A 22537-nucleotide genomic window follows, 5' to 3' on the forward strand; every position below is an offset into this window, starting at 1 on the left:
GGAAATCGAGGCCTAGAAGTCAGAAAATGCAAAGTTAAAATCAGGACTGGACTACAGTCTCGCGAATGGAAGGTATAATTTTGACATGTATGCATAAGTGCACTTAGTATTTTAGTTAAAGAACAAACAAATCAGACTATTGGAATCTGCTTGCAATTAAATGTTTAAACCCACAATTTAGTAAACGTGCAAAAACAAACGTATGCATCCAAACTAAAATGCATCAATTAGGTCTTACTTTCTTCCTCTGCGTCCTCCAACGAGGTGGATGACCGATTAGAAGCTTCAATCTGGTGTCCAGGAAATGCAGAGGTAGAGTGTGGCAAATTCTCCAGGTCTTCCCCCACATTTTCAGCTGCAAGTCCAGTTAAGAAAATTAGACACCAAAAACCACGCAATTTTAAACATTTAAAAGCTTAAATCAGGAAAGCTTAACCATACATTACTTACCGTAATCCTATTTCTGATGTGTGTATCTGCTTAGATTCACATGCTTTGCATAGGCCGACAACTAGTGGTAGGTGCGCAGTATTGCACCTGAGGTTTTCCAAGTTCGGAAAGGGGCACAGACTGGGCGGGTTTGTAATCTTATTCTCTAGTGTGACGTTGACTGTACCCATGATCCCTCGTGTCAAGGTCCCTGAGATCATTTGTTTCTGACAGAAGGAAGTGTAAAGTAAGCATGGAGAATAGGTAGTGGTCATGAGGTGTGTTAAATATCTACGTTTTTCATCAAGAACATTCAAATCCAAGAGGGGAGGATGGGTGGACGCATGTGAATTTAAGCAGATACAAGCATAAGGAATAGGATTACTCTAAGTAATGTATGCATTCTGAGGCTTGTGCATCTGCTTAGAATCACATGCTATGCATAGATTAGCGAGCAGTACTTGGAGAAGGAGGTGGGTTGTTTGAAGGTAGCAATGCAAATAGATGTTTTACTACTGCTTGTCCCATTTGTGCATCAGCCTTGGAATGTGTGTCTAAACAGTAATGTTGGGTGAAAGTGTGAATTGAACTCCAAGTGGCAGCTTTGCAAATTGCATCTAAGGGCACATTAACTATGAAAGCTAGAATTGCACCTGTGCCTCGAGTTGAGTGTGCTCTAGGCTTGAATGGCAAAGTTCTCTTAGCAAGAGAATAGCAAAGTTGGATGCAGTGGAAATCCATTATAAAATTGATGATTTAGAGCTAGGATCACCTTCTCCTCTTGTGGCTGTGGATACAAAAAACCTGTCTGTTTTTCCGATAGCTTTAGTCTTTTGTAGGTAGTGCCTGACAGTCCTTCATACATCCAGTGTATGAAGGCTTTTTCTGCTGCATTTGTGGGGTGTTGGAAAAACACAGAAAGTTCTATGGACTGGTTCACATGAACATTTTAGATACATTTTGGTGAGAACCGTGAGTGCGTAGTACTACCTTGGCTTTATGGATAACAACAATGGGATCTTGAAGTGATAGTACTTGCAGTTCACTGAGTACTTGCAGTTCACTGACCTTTCTGATAGATGCAATAGCTACGTGAAAATCTGTCTTAAATGCAAGATGTTTACAACCGGCTTTGTGCATAGGCTCGAAGGGGGCACCCATGAGCCTTGTAAGTACAATATTTAGGAACCTGCCGGGAGTAGGGTCAGAAATTGGAGGGTATAATTTATTGACACCTTACATGAAAGCTTTAACTACAGGCACTTTCCACCACAAAACTTTGCTTTGTGAAGTGGTGTATACTGAGAGAGCAGCTAGGTTTACTTTTAGTGAGTTAAAGACTGATCCTGAGCCAAACAGATATAGTAGATAGTGTACTATATTTGACGGTGAACATTCAATTGGATTGAGTGAACGTGCTTTTCACCATAACACAAAATGCTTCAATTTGTTAAAATAGCAATGTTGCGTATTTGGTTTAAATGCCTCGTTAAAAATGTCCATAGATTTTTGGTCCAGGTTTAAGTCCCCAAATTCTATGACCTCAGGAGTCAGGCTGCTAAGTGTAATGTCTGAGCACACAGGTGAAGTGTCGTCCCTTGATCCTGTGTCAACATGTTGGCTGGCCAATGTAGTTTCATGGGAGGACACAGGGACATCGTCTGCAGGTGTGAGAACCATGCTTGTTGTGCCCACATAGGAGCTATCAGGATAAGTGTTACTTGTTCCCGGTGTAGCTTGTGGACTATTTTGTTGAGAAGAGGTGTTGCGGTGGGGTGGGGGTGGGGAAGTGTACGCAAGTTTCCCTGACCAATTCATTAGTAGTGCGTTCTCTTTGGAACCTTTTTGGGGAAACCTGGATGCGTAGTCTAGGCATTGTGCGTTCTCTTGAGTAGTGAAGAGGTCTATTCTGGGAACCCCCAGTTTGAGAAGACATTATGTAGCATTTCGGTTTTAAGTTGCCACTCGTGTTCCGAGCAAGGCACTGCACTTCTGCTTAGTACGTCTGCCAGTGAATTGATTTCCCCTGGAACACATTGTGCTAGGAGTTGCATTTTAGTGCCCACAGCCAAATATTCTGGGCTAGTTTGGACAGCCCAGGAGAATCTGTCCCCTCCGGTTTGTTTATAAAAAATGGCTGGGGTGCTTTCTGTTAGGATGACGACTGTCTTGTGTACTAGTTGTGTCATCAATGCTTGAAATGCTTTGAAGACTGCTAGCAGTTCTAGGAGGCTTATATGCTTTTTGGTTAATGCCTCTTTTCACACCCAGTGTGATGGAGAAAGTGAGCTCCCCGGACCGTTAGAGAGGCGTCTGTTTTAAAAGTGGCTTCGATTGCTGGTGTGGTGAAAGGTTTTTCATTTAACAGGTTGTCCTTGGAACACCACTGCAACGACTAGAGGTTACGAAACCAACACTCGATCGTCCCACATACCGCTTGCTTGTAACCATTGTTTTGCTAACCACTCTTGCAGAGGATCCATGAGCAATCGGGTGTGTAGCATTAGATAAATGCAGGAAGCCATCATTCCCAGAAAGCGCATTGCCTTTCGCACAATTATTTGACGACCGGCTATGTACGGAGTTGTTTGGAACAGCATGTTTTGGAATCTCTCGGAGGGGGAAGACTAGTCTGTCGTTTATTTTGATTAGTGCCCCCAGAAATTATTTTACTTGGCTGTGCACTAAACTTGACTTTCTCGTTTATGGAGAATCCTAACTGGAACAATAGAGTAGGTCAACTGTTAGCTGTGTGTTCTGCAGACCTGAGGTGCATCTCCTGTTATTAGCTGATAGCACTTTGAATTGGTAGTGCTTGTCCCCCACTTTGAATCTTAGGTTTTTTTCAGCGCTGGCAACATTGAAATATGAAAGTATGCATCTTTCATGTCCTTTGTTGCCATGTAATCCCCCTGTTTTAGCAGGGGGAATTACCTCCTGTAACGTAGTCATCCTCCATTTTTTAAGCTTGACATACATGTTTGCAGGGTGCAGGTCCAGCACTGGGCCGCATTGTTAGATCTTTCCTTGGAACAAGGAAGTTGTGAGAAACCTGAAAGTTTCCCACCCACTAGTCCATGGGGATCTGTCATCCAGGTGGCCAGGACATGGCCATCGCTTTTGGATCCAGTTCCTGGGGGTGGACCAGTGCGGGAGGATCAACTGGATGAGGGGTCTTCGGGGAGTGCAAGTGGGACACTGGGCGGCAAGACACAGTATCCCCTTCCCTGTAACACCTTTACCCCATCCTACCAGGTAGGATACGTAGGGACTCAACCGGCCCGCCCCCTTTTCTGACACAAACACTTTCTCACGGACAACTCACAGTGAGGGAAAACGCACTAACCCCCGAGCTGTATACCAGACATGTCCCACTACAATGGTCAGGCAGGGTCAGGCAATTACTTATTACACACACCTGAATTCCATTACACTTCCCCACACAGATAAAAGGCGGAGCACGAAAGCACATGAGGAAGCAGCAGTTCCAAGATGGCAGTTTAATACAAGGCAGAAGACGGCAAGACCGAAACAGATTTCAAGGAGGGAAGTACTACTGACCTTTTCACCAAAAGACTGCATCTTTCATTAGCCTTGGAGAATAGGAAACTTAAGACCTGGAATTAAAGCTAAAGAGTCCTGCATTGTTTGTTGGTGGTACCTAGGGCTCTCCCGCATCGATAATCAAGGCGGGGAGATGTGTTTGCTGCCGTGGTACTGTCCTTGGCTCCTACAACAAAGCAGCAACAGTGAAGTCAGCATAGCCGGTGAGTTGGCGAGACTGATACCAGACTGGTCTGTGTGGAAACCAAGGTTGCAAGCGGCACCATTGTATAAAAAGATTATTAAGACAGCAGATGAGTGAATTAACTTTGCAGCTAAGATAGGATACCGTAGAGAGAACGGTCCGGCATCGCGTGGGTGCTCAATCAAAAGTCTGTTGGGTATCCAACTGAAAGGGTACGCACATTAAAAGAAAGAGAATTGTGAAATTGAAGTTGTCCTGCAACGAGTCAAGCCAAAACCTGTTCACATTCGAAAGTCTTCGATACTTTTTTTTATACAATTTTTATTGATTTTTGCATTTTATCAACAACACTAACTAAGGAATTTCGTGTATAGTGCAATCACTCACCCAAAGGTCTCAGTGCGCTTACATAAACGAATACAAACACATAACACTAAAATACCAGAGCGGAGAGAAGAAAGTAGTCGCCATGGGTCATGGCAACTAACAAATCCTGAGGAGAAGCCAGTGATCTTAAGGCACAAGTGGGGATTCAAGCATCAAAAAGAAAGGTCTTAAGACGTTTTCTGAATTGTTGCAGTGTCGTGGACTGTTTAAGATGCAGAGGGATTGTGTTCCAGTTCTTAGTGCCCCAGGCCACAAAACTTGCTTCACCCAATTTCTTCAAGAGGGTACGTGGTTGTGCCAATAGCAGAAGACTGTTTGAGCATAGCGTACGCTTAGGAAGCGCTGTCTGGAGGCTAGTTTTGATATTCCGGGGCTTTGCCTGAGAGGCATTTAAAGACTATTACTAATCCTTTGAATTTAAGCCGCTGCTCGATAGAGAGCCAGTGTAGCTTTGTATGATGTTCTGTAATGTAAGTTTGACGCCTTAGGCCACACACAGCTCGAACAGCTCCGTTCTGTATAGTTTGGAGACTCCTAACATTTATTTTAGAGGTGCCTATCAGGAGGCTATTGCAGTAGTCTAACTTGGTATTAACTATGGCTGCTGCAATGGATGCTCTATTGGCTTCGGACAAATATGGTCTTATTTGCCATAAGAGATGTGTAAAGAAGCTGCATGATGACTTGAGGTAGGATACATGCTTCTGAAAAGTCATGCGAGTATCAAAGTAAACTCCCAGTGTCTTTACGGAGTCTGATACATGAATGTTGTTACCGCCAATGACAAAACCAGAGAAATCTGGGTCCATATTTTTATGCCTAAACGGTGTACTAATAACCAGCAGCTCTGTTTTTTTTGTCATTTAGGGCAAGAGAGTTAAGAGCCATCCATTTTTAAATGGTATCATAGATTTCATTTACAGTAGCTAGATCGTCCTTATAGACCCCAGATAGTTTAATCACTATCTGCGTGTCATCGGCGTAATTAGCAAATTGTATGCCCACTGATTTTAGCAGATCAAATAGGCATTTGATGTAAATATTAAAAAGTAGTGGGGATAAGCAAGATCCCTGAGGGACACCACATGTCACAGGAATTTTTAGAGATTTAAAAGATCCCTTCGCGACACACGCATTCCTGGGTCCTAGGAAAGATTTTAGCCAGCGTACTGCTTCGGGAGAGCAAAGGCTGGTTTTTTGGAGTCTTTCAGCTAGTAGTTTGTGGTCGACCAAGTCGAACGAAGAGGAAAGATCCAGCAAGAGCAAAAGAGCAGAATTGCCCTGCTCAAGTATTTCTGTTATATTGCCCTTAAGGTCTAACAGCGCTGTCTCCGTTCCATGGTTGGCTCTAAAACCGGACTGTTCCCTCGCCAGAATGTTATTATTTTCGACAAATTTCTCCGGCTGTACATAAGCTATTTTGTCCAATATTTTAAGTATAAAAGGAACATTTGTGAAGGGACGATAATTCTCAGGTAACAGAGGATCAAGATTATCCTTCTTAAGTAGAGGGGTGATCCATACCTCCTTTATACTGATAGGAACAACACCTTCTTGAAAAGAGCGGTTGATGAGTTCTGTTACCCATGGGGTGAGGGTATTAGCGAATTCATTAAAAAGTGTGGGGGAAAGATATCTCCTTTGCATGATGTAAGTTTAAGGCCTTCAATGATCGCTAGAACCTCTGGCTCTGTCATGCTAGTAAAGGAAAAAAAGTTTTATACCATGATGTAGGGATTCTGGAAGAGAGGGTGGTGATAGTTCAGTTAAGCACTGAGACTCAATTCTATCCCTAATGCGTCCTTGATGGAGTTCGGTTTTGTGAGTGAAGCTATCGAGTATGTTTTGGCACCATTCATTGTTTATGGTGAGCCTATGTTCAGTGTTGGGGTTTTTGAGTTCATTAAGGACTGTAAAGAGTTCTTTGGATTGTATTGCGGCTTTTTCAATTCTGTCATTAAGAGACAGTTGTTTGGCCTCTAGCACAAGACGTTTGTATTCTCTGGCTGCGACTTGATAGGTCAGTAAGGTGGATTGGGGATGGGTGGTTACGCCACTGGCGTTCGTATCTCCGTTTGTTTTTTCTGGCAGAGATTATATCAGGTGTGAGCTGAAGTTTAAAGCCTTGCTTCTTCTTACTTTTCACCTGTTGGAGGTGGGCAAGGATATCAAAGGCCTTGTTGGTTGCGTTTCTAAAGGCAATGGTAAAGTATTCCAATGATAAGTTACCTCCCAGAGGGGGTAGCAAGGGCTGTATAGTAGTTTTAAAAGTATCAACTGTAATATTTTTTATATTACGTGATTCAGTTATACTACTGGTTTTTATCGAGGTAAGGTTACATTTTAGTGCTAGCGCAAAGTGCAACAGGAGGTGGTCGGACCATGGGCATGGATCTATGTTAGTTACACTAGGTGTAATATTCCTAGTGAGAATCCAATCAAGTGTGTTTCCAGCTTTGTGGGTAGGTTTATCCACTGACTGTACAAACCCAATGGAGGAGAGTGTTTGAAGATGGGATTGGACTTCTTTGTCTTGAAGATTGTTTGCCCATAGGTTGAAATCTCCTAAAATAGCAACAGCAGTATTCATTTTACATATACTTCCTATGAGAGCTAACAGTTGTTCCTCAAAAAGAGGAGTTTCTCTTGGGGGTCTATAGATGATTATAAGGCTCAGAGAGTGAGTTGTGTCCGTATTAAGTTTAAGTTGAATTGCTTCGCATGAATCAAGTTGAGGGGGAGCGGCTATATAAAAATCTAGAGAAGATTTAAAAATAATCACAACCCCATCTCCACGTCCAGACTTAAGCACTTATATCCTACTGGAGTAGCAAGAGCTATAGCATGCAAGGCTGTATCATGAAGCCATGTCTCAGTTAGGACAAGAAGATAATAATTATTATGTATGATGTTGTCAGCAATCTCAGTTGCGTGTAGTACCATGGAACGTGTGTTCAAGAGGCCACATTTGAGAGTGTTCCCATTTGTATGAGTTGGAGGGTGTTGTTTATTTACACTTGTGCAGCACAAACACACCCAACAGTATGCATTTTCTGCTTTTTGACATCTTATACTTATATGTGCAACTCTCACTGCCCTTTACTAACCCCCCCCTTATCTCAAGCCTACTCCTCTGTCCCTTCCCTTATTATTTCTCTGGAGGCTCTTCATCTTCCATGCTTTCAGAAGCATTATGCTTGCTTGCACTGGTCGGGGTAGGCCCACATAGTGTGGCCACTAATTGTCTCCTGGCTATCAGTGCTCCCACTACATCCTCCTCCCCCTATTGGCCGCTTCGTACCATACCCCCGTCTCTGCTTCGGCCCACTTTAGGAGGTCGTGCCACCAAGCCTCTATTCTATGTCTATGGCTTGCTTTCCAGCTCATCGCTGTTCTGCGTTTGGCCAGGATGTATGCCAGGTCTTTAAGTTTGCTGACATGTTTGAGGTTGCGTGGCCTAGTGAAACCTCCAATCATACATGCCCATACGGATCCCACATCTAGCTTGATCCCTTTCTCAGTTAGGCGTTGGTTAACCTCCTACCAGAATGTCCCGACCTCCGGGCATGCCCAAAACATATGTATGATCCCCGCGTTTACCTCCGCACATTTAGGGCATGCTTGTGCCCTTGCGTTCTTGAATCGGGCGACCCTCTGAGGGTTCATGTACGCTCTATGGGTTACGTATAGTTGGATTTGCTGTAATCTCGCGTTTCTGGAGCCCTTTTTGTGATATCTCTGTGCTCTTTCCCATTGCCCGTCCTGCATGGGCTCCCCCGCATCCTCTTCCCACTCCTGTCTCAGCTGGATCGTCTCCTTCCCCACCCTAGACATCACCAGTTCGTAGATCCGGGATATCTCATGCCCCCCTTCCGAGATGTCATACATCGTTTCTATTGACGTGTCTGGCTGGTCTTCCAGTTCTATTTCAGACCAGGTCTCCCTTACTCGCTTAACAAGTCTAGTGTAGGTAATGTGTTGCCCCAGGTGCACTCCTGTCTCATCCACCAGTGTTGGGAATTCTAGTGCCTTCCCGTCCGGCCACATCTCTCCCAGAGTTGCTATACCCACAGGTTCCCAGTGTCTCTATCGTTTTTTTCAGTTGCTCATCTATTCCCGGCAATGCCACTAGTGGCACTTGCGGGGAGCATTGGCTCGGGTTCTCCATAACCTGGCATGCTTTACGCCATGTCTTCCAACCCAGTTCCAGCAACCCTGATCGCACTTTCAACTCCGATTTGGGCAGCCATACTAGTTCGTTCAGGTAAAACGAGGCACATTCATCCCTCCACAACCTCGATTCTGCTGTAGTGTCTTCCGTTAGCCACTTAGCCACGTACTGTAGCTGTCCTGCCAGATGGTATATCTCGAAGTTGGGCAATTTTATACCCCCTCTGTCATATGCATTTTGTAATTTCCATAGGGCGATCCTATTTCTGGTGTTATGCCAGATGAAGCCTCTACATAAACTCTGCAATTTGCCAAAGCAGCGTCTAGGCGGCATATATGGGATATTCACAAAGAAGTGCAGCAACCTAGGCAATACGACCATCTTCAATAGTGCTACCCTACCCACCATTGCCAGGGGGAGTTTGGCCCAGAATTTCATGCTGTTTTCGATGTTTCCGTGTTATATTTGTGTTCGTCTTTTACGTCGTGATAGATATCTATCCAGAGGTTTCTGAACATTGTGGTCTCCCACGGTATCTGTAATACTGGTAGGTCTTCCTGTGGGATTCCCTTGCATCTCCCAAGGGGAAACATGCACGATTTTTTGTGGTTAATCGCTATGCCGGAGAGTGACGCAAATCGCTCCATTGCCTCTAAGATGTACTGCAGGTTTTCCTCAGGGTATCTTAAGTACAGCAGCATATCGTCTGCATACAGTGATATGAGGTGCGGCCCTCTTTTGGTGTGGACCCCCACCTCCTCATATTGTTGTCTCAGATAAATCGCTAGGGGTTCCAATGCCAGGATATACAACATTGGAGACCATGGGCAGCCTTGTCTGGTTCCGCTGCTGAGTTGCCATTTGTCTGAAAAGGACACTTCCGTTTTTACTCTGGCCAGTGGCGCGCTATACAATAGTTTGACCCATCTCAAGTACCCCGGGCCCACCCCATATTCCTTCAGAGCCACCATTAGCCAGGGCCATCTCACAGAATCAAAGGCCTTCACTGCATCTAACGAAATGATTGCTATTACCCCAGCGTCACTCTCTGCTTGTTCTATGACCCGGTGAAGCCTCCTATGGTTGTCGGATATACGTCTATTCGGCACATACCCAGTCTGGTCAGGGTGTATGAGTTTACCTCTAACCAGTTTGAGTCTGTTTGCTAGCACCGCCGTGAGTATTTTGCTGTCCTGGTTTAGCATGGAAAGCGGTCTATATGACCCACACTCCGTGCTTGGTTTATTTGGTTTGAGGAGCGGGATGATTATCGCCTCCCTTAGGGATTCTGGCAATCTCCCCTTCTCGAAAGCTTCGTTTAGCATAGCCAATAGCGGGGGAACCACCTCTAGCCTATATGTTTTATAAAACTCGCCAGGGAGCCCGTCCGCGCCCTTGCTAGTTGGTAGTTGTTTTTTCACTGCTTCTATCTCCTCTAGTGTAATTGGAGAGTCTAGGTTCTCTCTTTCATCTGCACTCAGTTTGGGTAACCCTTTATCTTCTATCATCTCTCTTATCTCCTGCGCTTCTATCCCCCCCGGTGTCTCTATATAGGTAGGCTTTCCTGTTTTCAGAGAAACCCGATAAACACCGGAAAAACACCCCCCCAGAAGTAAAAGTGCCTCCTAGGTTTAAACTGGAACACACTGTTTCCCCTTTCCCAGTGGTGCCTTAGTATGAGCAGGGATGGGATAAAGTTTGGAGCTGAAGGGGTGGCTGGAGAGGGGGCTTGTCAGTCAATAGGAAAAGGGCCTTGCTCCCCGTACATATGCTTGTTTGCTTTCTCTCATTGCTTCCCCTCCTGTGCCCTGACCTAATTCAAAAACACTGTACAGTACATTCAATGTTGCATCATTTTCTTTGTAAAAAAAAAAAAAAAAGAATGTAGTCATACGTGGTCAGAGCTATTTTGAGGAATTGTAGACAAATTGCAGCCATTTTTATGGTTGCTGATTCACATCTTAAAATTGTAAATACAATTTACAAAAAATAGTTTAACATGGATTTTTCAGTTTCTAGGTTTGTGGTCAGAGACCCTCTGTGTATGTGTATCTGTCTGGAGGAGAGCTGAAAATTGTCTGCTGCCAGTTGGCTTTAAAAGGAAAGCTGTGTGAGGCTTCCATGTACGAGGCTTGCATGAGGCCACAGTGTCACGGTCACCTCCTAACCTCATGTGGCACTCTAGAGCACCCGCACCCAGCAGCCCATCAGAAGACCCCTTAATTGCTCCTTAGCACTTTCTTTCTTCAAGGAGATTTTTTAAATTAGGAGCGATTTATAAATGATGGCTCATTTAAGGGATACATGTGGGTGGACAGTGTAACTTGAGGGCGGCCGTAACCCCTTTTTTTGAGGTTGGCAAGCTTGCTCAAGTATTTGGTTACCAGGATTTTACCCAGGTTGTCATGTACCCAGGGCAGTTGCTTACCCACAAGAAAACAAGCATTTGTCTTGTATTGGGATTTTGTTTTCCAGGGAATATTTCACTACAGATTGCTGGGTTTAAAAGGTGAGCACCTTTTATACTTTTGCAGCATTTCTATTGGAACATTTCCTCTCAGGTTATTTTTCTGGTGTTCATTTTTTTTTTAAAGTCCAATACTTTTTTGTCTTGCACACTTCCTTCTAAGGGGAAGGTCAACTGAACTACATTTGCATATTTCACTTTAAGATATGTTCACTTACTGTGCGTAGATTCATATGTGCCAGCTTTTGATTTTCGCTACGGGGACAAAAGTTCCCACACAGAGTGAAGCGAGAGAACCGTGCTCATCCCCAGTCAAAACAACACTTTTTACAGAACATGTTGCAGCAGGAATAGAAAAAAAGCCATATGATTTACAGGATGGCATTCACATATAACATCTCAGCAACAACCACCTAACCTGCTAAGTTGCCTTTGAAACATTCTGCTGTAGGATCCCTGAGATTCCCATACCAGGCAAACAGTTCTGGCCTGCTCACCCCCTCCAATCAAGCCTCAGGGGATACATTAATGAGACTCCCTTCTCATTTAGTAGTGAGCAGCACTTGATAAACGGTCATTATCTGCTTGGTGTTTATGTATTTTGACAGTCAAAATAATCCTTATCTCCACCAAAGTGAGTGCTCCCCGGCAAATCCTTTTATCATGCTATGCCTTATCTGCTAAAATTAGAAACATGTTCAATGTGGAAAGGTAGTTTTCACAAATCAAAGTTTTCATAGGAAGAAAAGAAAGGGCAAGGATAGGCAAAGAGTCCCTGAAAAAGTATTGCATAATTGACTACAATAATTTTGACTCTTAAAAATGTCAGATATTACTGGATTAACACATTCAGCTTTATTATCCGGAAAGTGTTCATAACATCTTGCTCTAAGATGCGCACAATGAAACAATAAAAGAATATTTGTGTGTTTACACTGGACAAAACAGTTATCCGTGATTTTTTGAAGTGGGCAAATGGGATAACACTGATAAACACAGACCCTGAAACTTTTTGAAAACACTGAAAAAACACCCCCGGAAGTGAAAAATAATAAACCCTAAAACAGGAAACCCTATATATAGGTGTTGGTAGAATTTAAGGAATCCCTCGTTTACGCTTTCTTGGGTATCTCTTATTTGACTGTCTTCTCCACTTATCTCCCTTATCGCTGATCTGGGCGTCTCATTCTTGTATAGCCATGCCAGCAGCCTCCCCGGTTTATCTCCTCCTGTGTCTCTCTATATGTTTCTTGTAGTTTAGGTTACATAATCTCTCCTAGAGTTCACCACATTCTCGTTGTAGTTGGCACATAGACTCACCGACCTCCATTGAGGTGTCTCCTTTGCTCATAATAACTTCTAGTTTCTCTTCTGCTTTTTGCAGCTCTCGAATGATGCCCCCTTGGAGTCCCTTGGATTTGGATATAGCCGCGTCCCTCACCACCACCTTAAATGCCTCCCCCAGAGTGCCTTCTGATGTTACACTGCTGGTGTTGTTATCAAAATATTCTATGACTTCCTCTCTCAGTTCCTCTCTGAACTCTGTGTCTTTCAGTGCTTCGGCTCCAAGTCTCCACGTTGGGATCCTAGCCCTGAGGGGCCGATTTTGCATAGCAGGACTAAGGGTGAGCGGTCCGATAGTAGGCTCGCTTTATATTCCGAGCCCACTATCTCCCTGGTGAGTTCCGGGTTGGCGAACATTTAATCCAGCCGCGTGTGCACGTTTAGTGGAGCCGAATAGCGAGAGTAGTGTCTATCTTGTGGATGGTGCTGCCTCCATATGCCTTCCAGCTGGAAGTCATCAGGCAGGACACTCAGGGTCCTGGCTGCGGGGGTGGGCTTATCTAATTTCGTATCTGATCTATCTACTTTGGGGTCGAGTGTATAGTTAAAATCCCCTCCCCAGATGACCGTGCCATCTAGGTATGAGCTGACTTGCCCATGCAGGGTCTTAAAGTAAGCTACTGTGTCCTGATTTGGGGAGTATGTGTTGAGGATGCATTTTTCTCTATTTTTCTCTATTTTCCAGCATTCCTCGTATCATTACCATCCTCCCGTCTGGCTCTGCCTTGGATTGCAGTAGTTAGAAAGGGTACATGTGGCGCCAGCCAGGTGAGCACCCCCCCTGGTGTATGCCGAGTACGTAGCTCCGATAGTGGTCCCTTTCCACCTTCTGCCTATTGCATCTTGTTTTTCTTTGGTAAGGTGGGTTTCCTGTAACAGGGCTATGTCTATTTGCTGCCTCCTCAAGTACGCCATAATTTTATTCCTCTTCAAGTAACTATTGAGTCCACTGACGTTCCAGGTTGCTATCCTGAGGTCTCCCATTCTCATCCATATCCAGTCCCTCTCCCATCTTTTCCAGTCCTCTGCTTGGCGTATAGCAGTACTTGGGTGCAGGCTCGTTCCCAAACAATTACTTCCCCAAACTTCCCCTCCTCCACTCCCTTCCCTACCCTCCCTAGCCCCAACCGTTTCAGCCCTTCCAACTCCCCAACTCCCTCCCCCACATCCCCCACCCTCCGTTTCCCCAACTCTTGCCCAGCTCCATCCCTGGAACTCAGGCTACCCCGCATCTAGCCCTTTCTTAGCTATACCGGTACTCAGATCCCAGCGGGGGAACCACCCTATTGGTATCCAGTCTACAAGCTAACTTGGGGAATGATAATGAGTTCCAGCTATGTCTCTGCATTGCTATTCCAGTTACTGCACTTATGTTCAGCATGAGTTATGTATGTATCCGCCCCACTATGGCTATATTCCAGTCCAAGTGATTGTCCTTTTGGCCCGCCTCCCCCTGTGCTGCCCAGAGTACTTCTCCGAGGAGCCAAGTTCATTTGTCCCGCCTGTCTTCCATCTGATCATCTGTCTCTGCTGGGCAGTTGCGCGCTTCCAACCATGTTGTCGCTTCTTCCGGGGTTTCAAAGAAATGCGTCTTGTTGTTATGCATCACTTTCAGCTTTGCAGGGTATAGTAGCATATATTTATACCCCGCCTCTCGCATCCTCTTCTTAATGGTCCCGTAGTTCAACTGCTGCCTTTGCACGAAAAAAGGTGTAATCCGGGTACGCTGTGACTGTAGCGGATCCCATGCTGATGGTGCCACCCATGCGGAAATGTTCAAGTATTTTCTCCCTATCTTTGTAGTTTAGGATCTTGGCAATGAGTGGGCGGGGCGGGGGCTCCCGGTGGTGGTCTCCTGGTCAAGGCCCTGTGTGCTCTCTCCACCGCAAAGCCCTGCGACAATGCCCCGCCAACAATTTCCTGCAGTAACATATTCTCAACGTAGGTAGTGGGGTCCAATCCTTCTGTGCCCTCTGGGAGTCAGATGAAGCTGATGTTGTTTCTCCGTGCCCTCCCCTCTGCCTCCTGCGCCCTGTTTTCCAGGTTATGGACCCTTTGTTGCAGTGCAGAGAGTTCCTTAGCGTTCGCAGTGCAGGTCTCTCCGTTCGATTTCGCTTCTTTCTCTAGCTCTCCCGTTCGCTCTCCCGTGCATCCTGACGCAAGAGGTTGACATCCACACACACCTCACCAATTTTCAGTTCGAGTGAGGCTTTCAGGTCTGCCATCGCTCTGTCTAGTTTGCTTTCCCATGAAGTCTTCAACTCTGCTATGGCGTTCAGGTAATTTTGCCCTCGGGGGTCCTCCACCCTGACCTTCTTGCTTCTTAGGTCTCACCACCTCCTCTGCTTGAGTCAGCTTGGTGAAATCCTCCATCGTCTGTTGCTTCCCCTTCTGTTTGCTCACCTTGGATGTCATTACTGGCCACGTGTGATTCTGCCCAGTTACTGGTGATGCGGTCGTCAATCTGTCCCACCTGGATGTTGTCCGAGCGTCTGCTTTATGGCTGCATGTGCCTCCGGCTCCTCCACGCTTCTAATACTGTTCTTTCTATCACAGTGTGTCTTTGCTTCTTTGCCGTAGTGCCCCGTCCGTGGCCACAGCTGGTATGGTTGTGGCTTATGTGCTAGTCCACTCTTTGCCCCGGTGCCCCTCCTGTGTGTTGCCACTACTATTGGTTGCAGGGGTGTTATTGCGACCTCTACCGTTGCGCTGTCACTTCTGAGGCTTTCTCTAGTCCCCAGGGCTGTTTGTCCATCTGCCTGTAGTGTTCTTGGGCCCCCCCCCCGTGGTGGCACCAGTTCTTATCCACAGGTTTTGTGGTAGCGCGGACTTCCTCTGCGTGTCATCTGTTCCTGTCCTTCCCAATGTGTTACTGCGCGCTTGTTTGCGAGTGTTGCAGTGATATCAATGGTGTTTTCCGTCGCTCACGCCGTGAGGCCCTCCATCCGTCAGTGCTTGTTTCACCTTAGCAAACCTTTGTGGGTATGTCCCTCGTTAGTTCCCACTGGCCGTGGGTTGCCACTTTTGGGTGGGGAGCCTCTCCGGTATTTGTTATGCTTATATTTTCTATTGTGGCTCGCCGAGAAGTACTACACATCTGCGGCGGTCCACCGCCCTGCTCCGCTTCTTTGCGTTCGTTTGTTGGGGCTTCTTCCTATGGGTGTTATGCCTCACTTATACGAGTGCCTCCAATCCGCGGATACTTTGTATCTCGCCCATCCGCTTGTGCATAGCGGTCGTGTGTGCTTGTAGCTCCCTTCTCTTCCCGGCCAACTCCTTTGTATCAGATACTGTTTCTGCTGATGTTCGGAGCAGCTCAGTTTAACTGGTCAGCTTCACTGCTTCTCTTGCATAGTGTTCCCTGTGCGCCGCTTCGCGTCTTTGTGCTTTCCTTTTCTTGAGCTGCGACGGGCATTCGTGTATGCCAGCGTCAGGCGTCAGCCTCTCTGCGTGTTTGGTCCGACCCTGGGGCGCTTCTCAGCAGTCTATTCTGTCGGCTGCCGTGCTCCTGGTGTGGATGCGGATCTGCACCGCTCTGCGTTGCGAAGCTTGGGGCTGCCGTGCCTCTTTTTTGGCTCTTCTGCCCTCCGAACCGGGGGCTTGTCCTCGTTAGCAGCATATTGGTCTTTTGCACACCTAACCGTATCTCTTGCTGTCAGTCCCGGCTTGTGTGCGGTGGGGCCCGCTTACAGCTGGCTCGGGTCTCTGCCCAGTTTTGTTGCACCATTTGACCCGTTTCACGGCAGGGTCCTTTGTCTAGGTGCAGATGCCATTTTGTATAAGTCCCAGTCGGGGCACTCAGTGGTTGCGGATGGGTGCCTTGGCTTTTCTCGTGCTCCGATTTTCACAGGAGTGCGCTCACATTGTTCCTCACATGTTCCGATATCTGTAGCTTCTTTTTGCAGTGCGGAGGTCTCAGTGTTGATGGTTTCGTGCTTCAGGATATTGTAGGTTCAGCAGAGACTCTCCGGGACACGTCTTATCCCATAGCTCTTAGGCAACGCCCCCAGTCTTCGATACTTAATGTATAAATGACATTGGTCCGAGCCCGGCTGAGAGAGACTAATTGTGTTGAAGGGATCTGAACCCAGCAGAGGGGGATCCGGAGTGAACCGTGAGTCACCCGAAAAAGAAGAACCTATGAACACTGTGTGATAAAGTGAAAGGTTAAAGACAGGCTCAAGCCCGGCAGACGGGAGCCTGTGCAGAACTTCATGCTAAAAGCATCTAAGCACGGGAGAGGGGGATCCGGGGTGAAAATTGAGTCACCCGATGTGAATACTTCTGAAAATCTAGAGGGAAAAAGTACTTGTCGTTTATTAGGTTGCATCATGTCTTTTGCGTGGAGACTTTGAGAAGCAATAAGACTTGCGCTCCGGAGGGCCTGGATGCTGATGAGTGAACTGTAACCTCGTGCTAAAGAAGCCAGAGACTGTGCTACACTTGAGTGAACCACCTTATCCCGTGCTGAAAATGTGGGGAAGGGAGGCCCATGGCCTGAAAACCTGACATATCATTTTGAACACATCTTTCTTTTTCATAACATTATTCCGCACACTATTTGTATTTGGAGGAAAGGACTGGCAATACGTTTTTTAGTATAGGCCCTTATATTTTGACAAGACACCACTAGGACTGCGTTATTATTTGATGGTCGTAGCTTGCTCCCATCTGTAGATTTAGGTTTAAACAGGTGTTTATCACACCCTTTTTGAAGTTCAATAAACACCCTTGAACTGTGGTCACTTGTGTCCGTCTTACTGTTCATGCCATGCTTTCCTTACAAAGTACACTGAATAAATACCTTGATCTTCCTCTAGAGGTGGCATCAGCTCTATTGCTCCTTTTTCCAGTAGTGTTAGAATCTCCTCTTCTAGGATCAGAAAATATACAGAAGACATGTTTCTTGCACATGCGGCTGGCAGTTTGGCGTTTCGATAAACTCTATGATCTGCTCAATTATCCCCTGGAGGAGTGAAAAGACGACGAGCGAAGCTGCTGCAGAGTGCCAAGGGAAAGTGCTGTCTCTGTGTCCTTCTTTATGGCTTGAAGGGATTCGTCGACCACCTTCCCAAACAGATTTTTGCAGTCCAAAGGCATGTCCAGCACCTTTGCATGAACTTTCTGGCAAAAGTTAGTGGCCTTCCACAATCCCTGTCGACAAAGGCAATCACTGTTTCCCATGTGTCGGAAGCCTGTGTGATGTCCACTGCCACCGTAATGGCATGGTCCGACGCCACCTCCCCGTCCCGGAAGAGAGCGAGAGCCTCAGTTTTCTTGTCGTCTGGAAGGAATTCCAGGATAGGGGCCAGCTTGTACCAAAGCTCCCGGTCGTATCGGAGCAAGATAGGCAGAGCCTTAGCCATTTTGTTTGTGGATGCTAGTCTGTAGATGACTCTCTTCCCAATGGAAACCATCTTCTTCAACTCGTTGTCTGGGGGGATTGATGATGCAGAGGCTGCTGGCTGAATGATGTTGGGAATGAAGGATGATGGGTGTGGAGTCCGGCACCCTGTATTTCTTCTCCAACCGGTCTCGTTTGGGTGGAGCCGTGCATGGGTTTTTCATTGAGGCCCAGGCCTTCCTCCCAAATGTCATCCAAAAAGGGTACCAACATGTTAGTCTTCCTGTTGGGACTCCTGTCACTGGTATAGGAAGCCCTCCTTTTTGGTTTCCATGGGCACCAGCGGAAACAGCTTGGAGACCCTGGAGTTCGAGTGGAATGATCCCACCTCGTCTGGTGGAGAGCCTCTATGAGGGACGTCCAGGTGCAGTGATTTGTTGTCTGCTCGGACGAAGTCCTCCTCTTCGTCGGTTCTCGTGGCCATCGAGGCTATCATGGCCGTGTACATACCAGTGTCCGTGTGTGAATCCGGGTCCGCTGGTCGAGTCTGGTCCCGACGTGGTGGAGGAGGCTGATGCAGCGGCGTTGGGTGACACTTCCTCTTCTTAAGTGGAAGCTGGTCGGGGCCTGCAGTACAACAGGTGCCAGTTTTGGAGGCAACCTCTGCTGGATCTCCATCACTAGGGTGTGGAGAGTTGACAGGATGTCTTATGGATATGTCCCTCGGCTGGGGAGGGAAGGATGGAGTGCTAGGCCCTGCGCCGCCGTCCAACTCGTGGACTGTATGGACAGACGTTTAGTCATCGTCATCCGTGGAGTAGATGTCCATTGGCTGATCGTATGGAACCTTTGAGGGCTGCATTGGGGCCTCCTCGCCCCCCCCTTCCCTCCTGAGGAAGGTGTACCGGGATGTGAAATGGTGCCTTGCCTCCCTCCCGTAGGGGTGCCCGCAGCCTTCGCTGCTGCCTCAGCGGCCGTGTCGCACCTCGGAGGCAAGGATACTCTGTGCTGTAGGGACCACCCTCGTCGGGTCAGTACCACCCGCCGTAGCGGTCACCACAGAGGATGTTCACAAAGCGGTCGATGGTGTCTTTGGCTGCGCTGGGTGAGCCTGCTGGGAGGACTTCTTTTGCTCCGGCCTTTGTTTCTCTAATTTGTCCCGTAACTTGGCCAGGGTGGATGACTACCTCTTTGAGGAGGAACACAGTGGCAGGCTGCCTGAGGTGGTGGACGGCAAAGGCAATCTATCTGACCTGGGACTTGCATCAGTGACAAGTCAGGCGGTATCGGCCTTGCGGTACTTAGCCGTGTCTTGGACCCCCACGGATGGGACCTCCTCAAAGGACTTCGACCTCCTGCCTGAGGGAGACCGCTCCTTGGAGCGACTGTCTTGGGTGAGACATGACCCTGCTCAGAGGAGGGGTGTCAGGGGCCTTGCTCATCTTGAGCCATGCCACCAGCCTGCCATACCGGTCTTTGTAAGTTGTCTTTGAGAAGCTCAAACATCTCTCTCATGCATCCTTGTTGTGGTCCAGGTGCAGGCAGTACAGACACTTTTGTTGTTTGTCCTCCACAAAGACGTTCCCTAGCCCGCATTGGATGCAGGGGCTGAAAAGGATCCTTCCCGCCTTTTTCTCCTCTGTCATGGTCGGAGGGCACAAAGTAGGCCCAAGTCGGCCTTCCAGAAATTTAGACGAATAACTGCCCTTGAGGGGCACGCAACTTCACCGACAACGGATCCCCGTTGCCGGGCAGTGAAGATAGGAGCACAAGGGCTCCTTAGGGAGAGAACTGTCATTGGATGAAGGCAGTATGATCCAGAGGACAATGATTGGTTTAGAGGAGAAAACACTGTTTTTTCTTTTACTGAGGATTCCCAGCCTGACGGGGAATATTCAGGAGCATTTGAATCCGTGCCAGACCACACGCTGGAGAAGGAACAAGTTACTTACCTGTAACTGTTGGTCTCCAGCATGGGTCTGGCATGGATTCACATGCTCATGAATATTCCCCGTCGTCAGGCTGGGAATCCTCGGTAAAGAAAAAACCAGTATCAGTTTCGTTTCTGATCTGTCTTTCGTAGTAATAACCAATCACTGGTCTCTGCGTCATACTGACCACAGCCAATGACTGCCCTCTACTTAAGCACCGCCTCTGGCAGCCATCTTCAGATTTGGAAGCACGTGAAGTGGCAGTATGACCAAGTGAAGAGCCGCAGAGGGGTAGGCGGGAGGGTTCGCATGTGAATCCATGCCAGACCCATGCTGGAGAACAACAGTTACAGGTAAGTAACTTGTTCCTTCTCCAGCATGGGGTCTGGCATGGATTCACATGCTCATGAATAAAGAATACATAGCAGTACACACATGCACAACCACGGGAGGTGGCAAAGGCTCAACATTAAGCATAGCATCAAACTCAACATTAAGCATCTTACCTCCTCACCAGGCTCACCTCAGGCGAACAGGTTGCGCAGCACTGCTTGGCCGACCCTGGACTCCTCCCTGGAATCCCGGTCGACGCAGTAGAATCTCGTGAAGGTGTGCGTCGACCTCCACGTAGCAGCCCTGCATATGTCCAGCAGTGGCACACCAGAAAGGAACGCCGTGGTAGCTGCGATCGCTCTGGTGGAATGGGCTCTCGGACGGCCGGGCAGCGGTCGGTTTGCCAACCGATGACAGTACATGATACAGCCGGAGAGCCATCTGGAAATGGAAGCCTTCGAGAGAGCCTTCCCCTGATTGACAGGTCCAAAGTTCACAAAGAGTTGTGACGTCTTCCGAAAACACTTCGTGCGGTCCACGTAGAACTTCAGCGCTCTAGCTACATCCAGCGAGTGCAAAGTCCTCTCAGCCGGCGACGAAGGCGACGGGAAGAATACAGGCAACACCAAGGGTTCGTTGAGATGGAAGTCCGACGGTACCTTGGGCATGAAGGAGGGGTGCGTCCTGAGCACTACCCTCGTGTCGTGGAAAGTCAAGTACGGGGCCTTGCAGGAAAGGGCCTGGATCTCTCCCACTCGTCGTGCGGAGGTGATGGCCACAAGAAAAGCAGTTTTCCACGATAGAAACTTCAACGGAGCCGAGTGCAGAGGCTCGAACGGAGGTCCCATGAGCTTGGTCAGCACCACGTTGAGCTCCCACGCCGGGGCCGGAGCCTTCACCGGCGGGAACGATCTGAACAGTCCCTTCATGAACTCTTTCACCAGGCGATGAGACCACAAGGACGTCCGTCCCGTGGTTCTGGTGTATCTGGAGATCGCAGCAAGATGAATCTTGATGGACGCGTGTGCCAGGCCAGCTTTGGCCAGCGTCAGCAGGTACGGCAGTACTTGGGGAGCCGTAATCCGTAGAGGGTTAATCTTCTGTGCGTGGCACCAGACAGAGAACCTCTTCCATTTGTGTCCGTAGCATTTAAGAGTCGAGGACGCCCTGGCCTTTGCAAGAATCTCTCTGCAGTCGGCCGGTATGTCGTATCCTCCAAACTCTAGCGCTGCAGGAGCCAGGCCTGCAAGTTCAGCGACTTCGGGTCGTGGTGGAGGATGGCGCCTCCTTCCCTGGAGAGTAGATCCGCGTCCGCCGGCAGTTTGATCGGCGGGGACGCTGACAAGTCCAGAAGGTCCGGGAACCATATCTGCCTCGGCCACGAGGGTGCGACGAGGATCATCCTGCACCGTGACTTCTTGAGCAGGTTGACTAGCCGGATTAGCAGAGGCAAGGGAGGGAACGCGTAGAGGAACAGGCCCTCCCAGGGGAACGAGAAAGCATCGCCCATGCTCCTCGTCTGGGGAAACCTGCTGGCGAACCTCCGGCACTTGGTGTTCGTCGCCGTCGCGAACAAGTCGATCTGGGGTGTGCCCCACCGTCGGAAGAGACGATCCACCAGATCCTGCCGTAGTTCCCACTCGTGGCACGAGCGCAGCTCCCTGCTGAGTGAGTCGGCGATGGTGTTTTTTATCCCTGCCAGATGAAACGGCACTAGAAAAATCCTTTGGGCGACGGCCCAATGCCACAGGTCCTGCGCCTCCTTGGACAGCGCTGGGGACCTGGTTCCGCCCTGTTTCCTGATGTAAAACATGGTGGTGGTGTTGTCGGTGAAGATCCTCACCACCTTGCCCTTGAGGGACGGAAGGAAAGACCTGAGGGCCCAAAACACTGCACGGAGCTCCAGGACGTTGATATGCAGGGACTTCTCCGTCGGGAGCCAGAGTCCCTTTGCGTGCAGATTTTCGGTGTGCGCTCCCCACCCTTCCAGGGAGGCATCCGTAGTCACAGTCTCCTGGTGGGCTGGGGTCTGGAAGTCCATGCCCGCCGTCAGATGCGCGCGGGTGCCCCACCACCGTATCGCTCGTCGGAAGTTCTCGTCGAGCTTGATCCTTTCCTCGAAGCTGCCCGTCGTCTGGATCCAGCGCGCATCCAGGAATTCTTGCAACGGGCGCATCCGGAGCCTGCACATGGGAATGAGGTAGATGCAGGAAGACATCATCCCGAGGAGGGACTTGATGGACCTCACTTTGGCCGCGTCGGCCACCAACATCCGTTGCACCTTGCCCAAGATGGTCCTGGTCCTTTCCTCCGACGGGGAGGCCAGAAGGGACACTGTGTCGAGCCTCGCTCCGAGAAACAGTGCGACTTGCGCGGGCACCAG

The 22537-nt window shown here is 48.2% G+C and overlaps 1 protein-coding gene across 1 annotated transcript in view; it reads right to left on the reverse strand.

Moving 5' to 3' along the window:
• PSEN2 (presenilin 2) overlaps positions 1-22537 on the reverse strand; it is a 609714-nt gene that overhangs the window by 174127 nt on the left and 413050 nt on the right. Inside the window, exon 9 of the mRNA XM_069606926.1 lies at positions 239-355. Coding sequence (XP_069463027.1) covers positions 239-355 — 117 coding nt within the window. The remainder of the gene's footprint in view (positions 1-238; positions 356-22537) is intronic.

The sequence above is a fragment of the Ambystoma mexicanum genome, chromosome 4p (genome assembly GCF_040938575.1).
Source record: "Ambystoma mexicanum isolate Mex_15411 chromosome 4p, UKY_AmexF1_1, whole genome shotgun sequence".
Lineage (NCBI taxonomy): Eukaryota > Metazoa > Chordata > Amphibia > Caudata > Ambystomatidae > Ambystoma > Ambystoma mexicanum.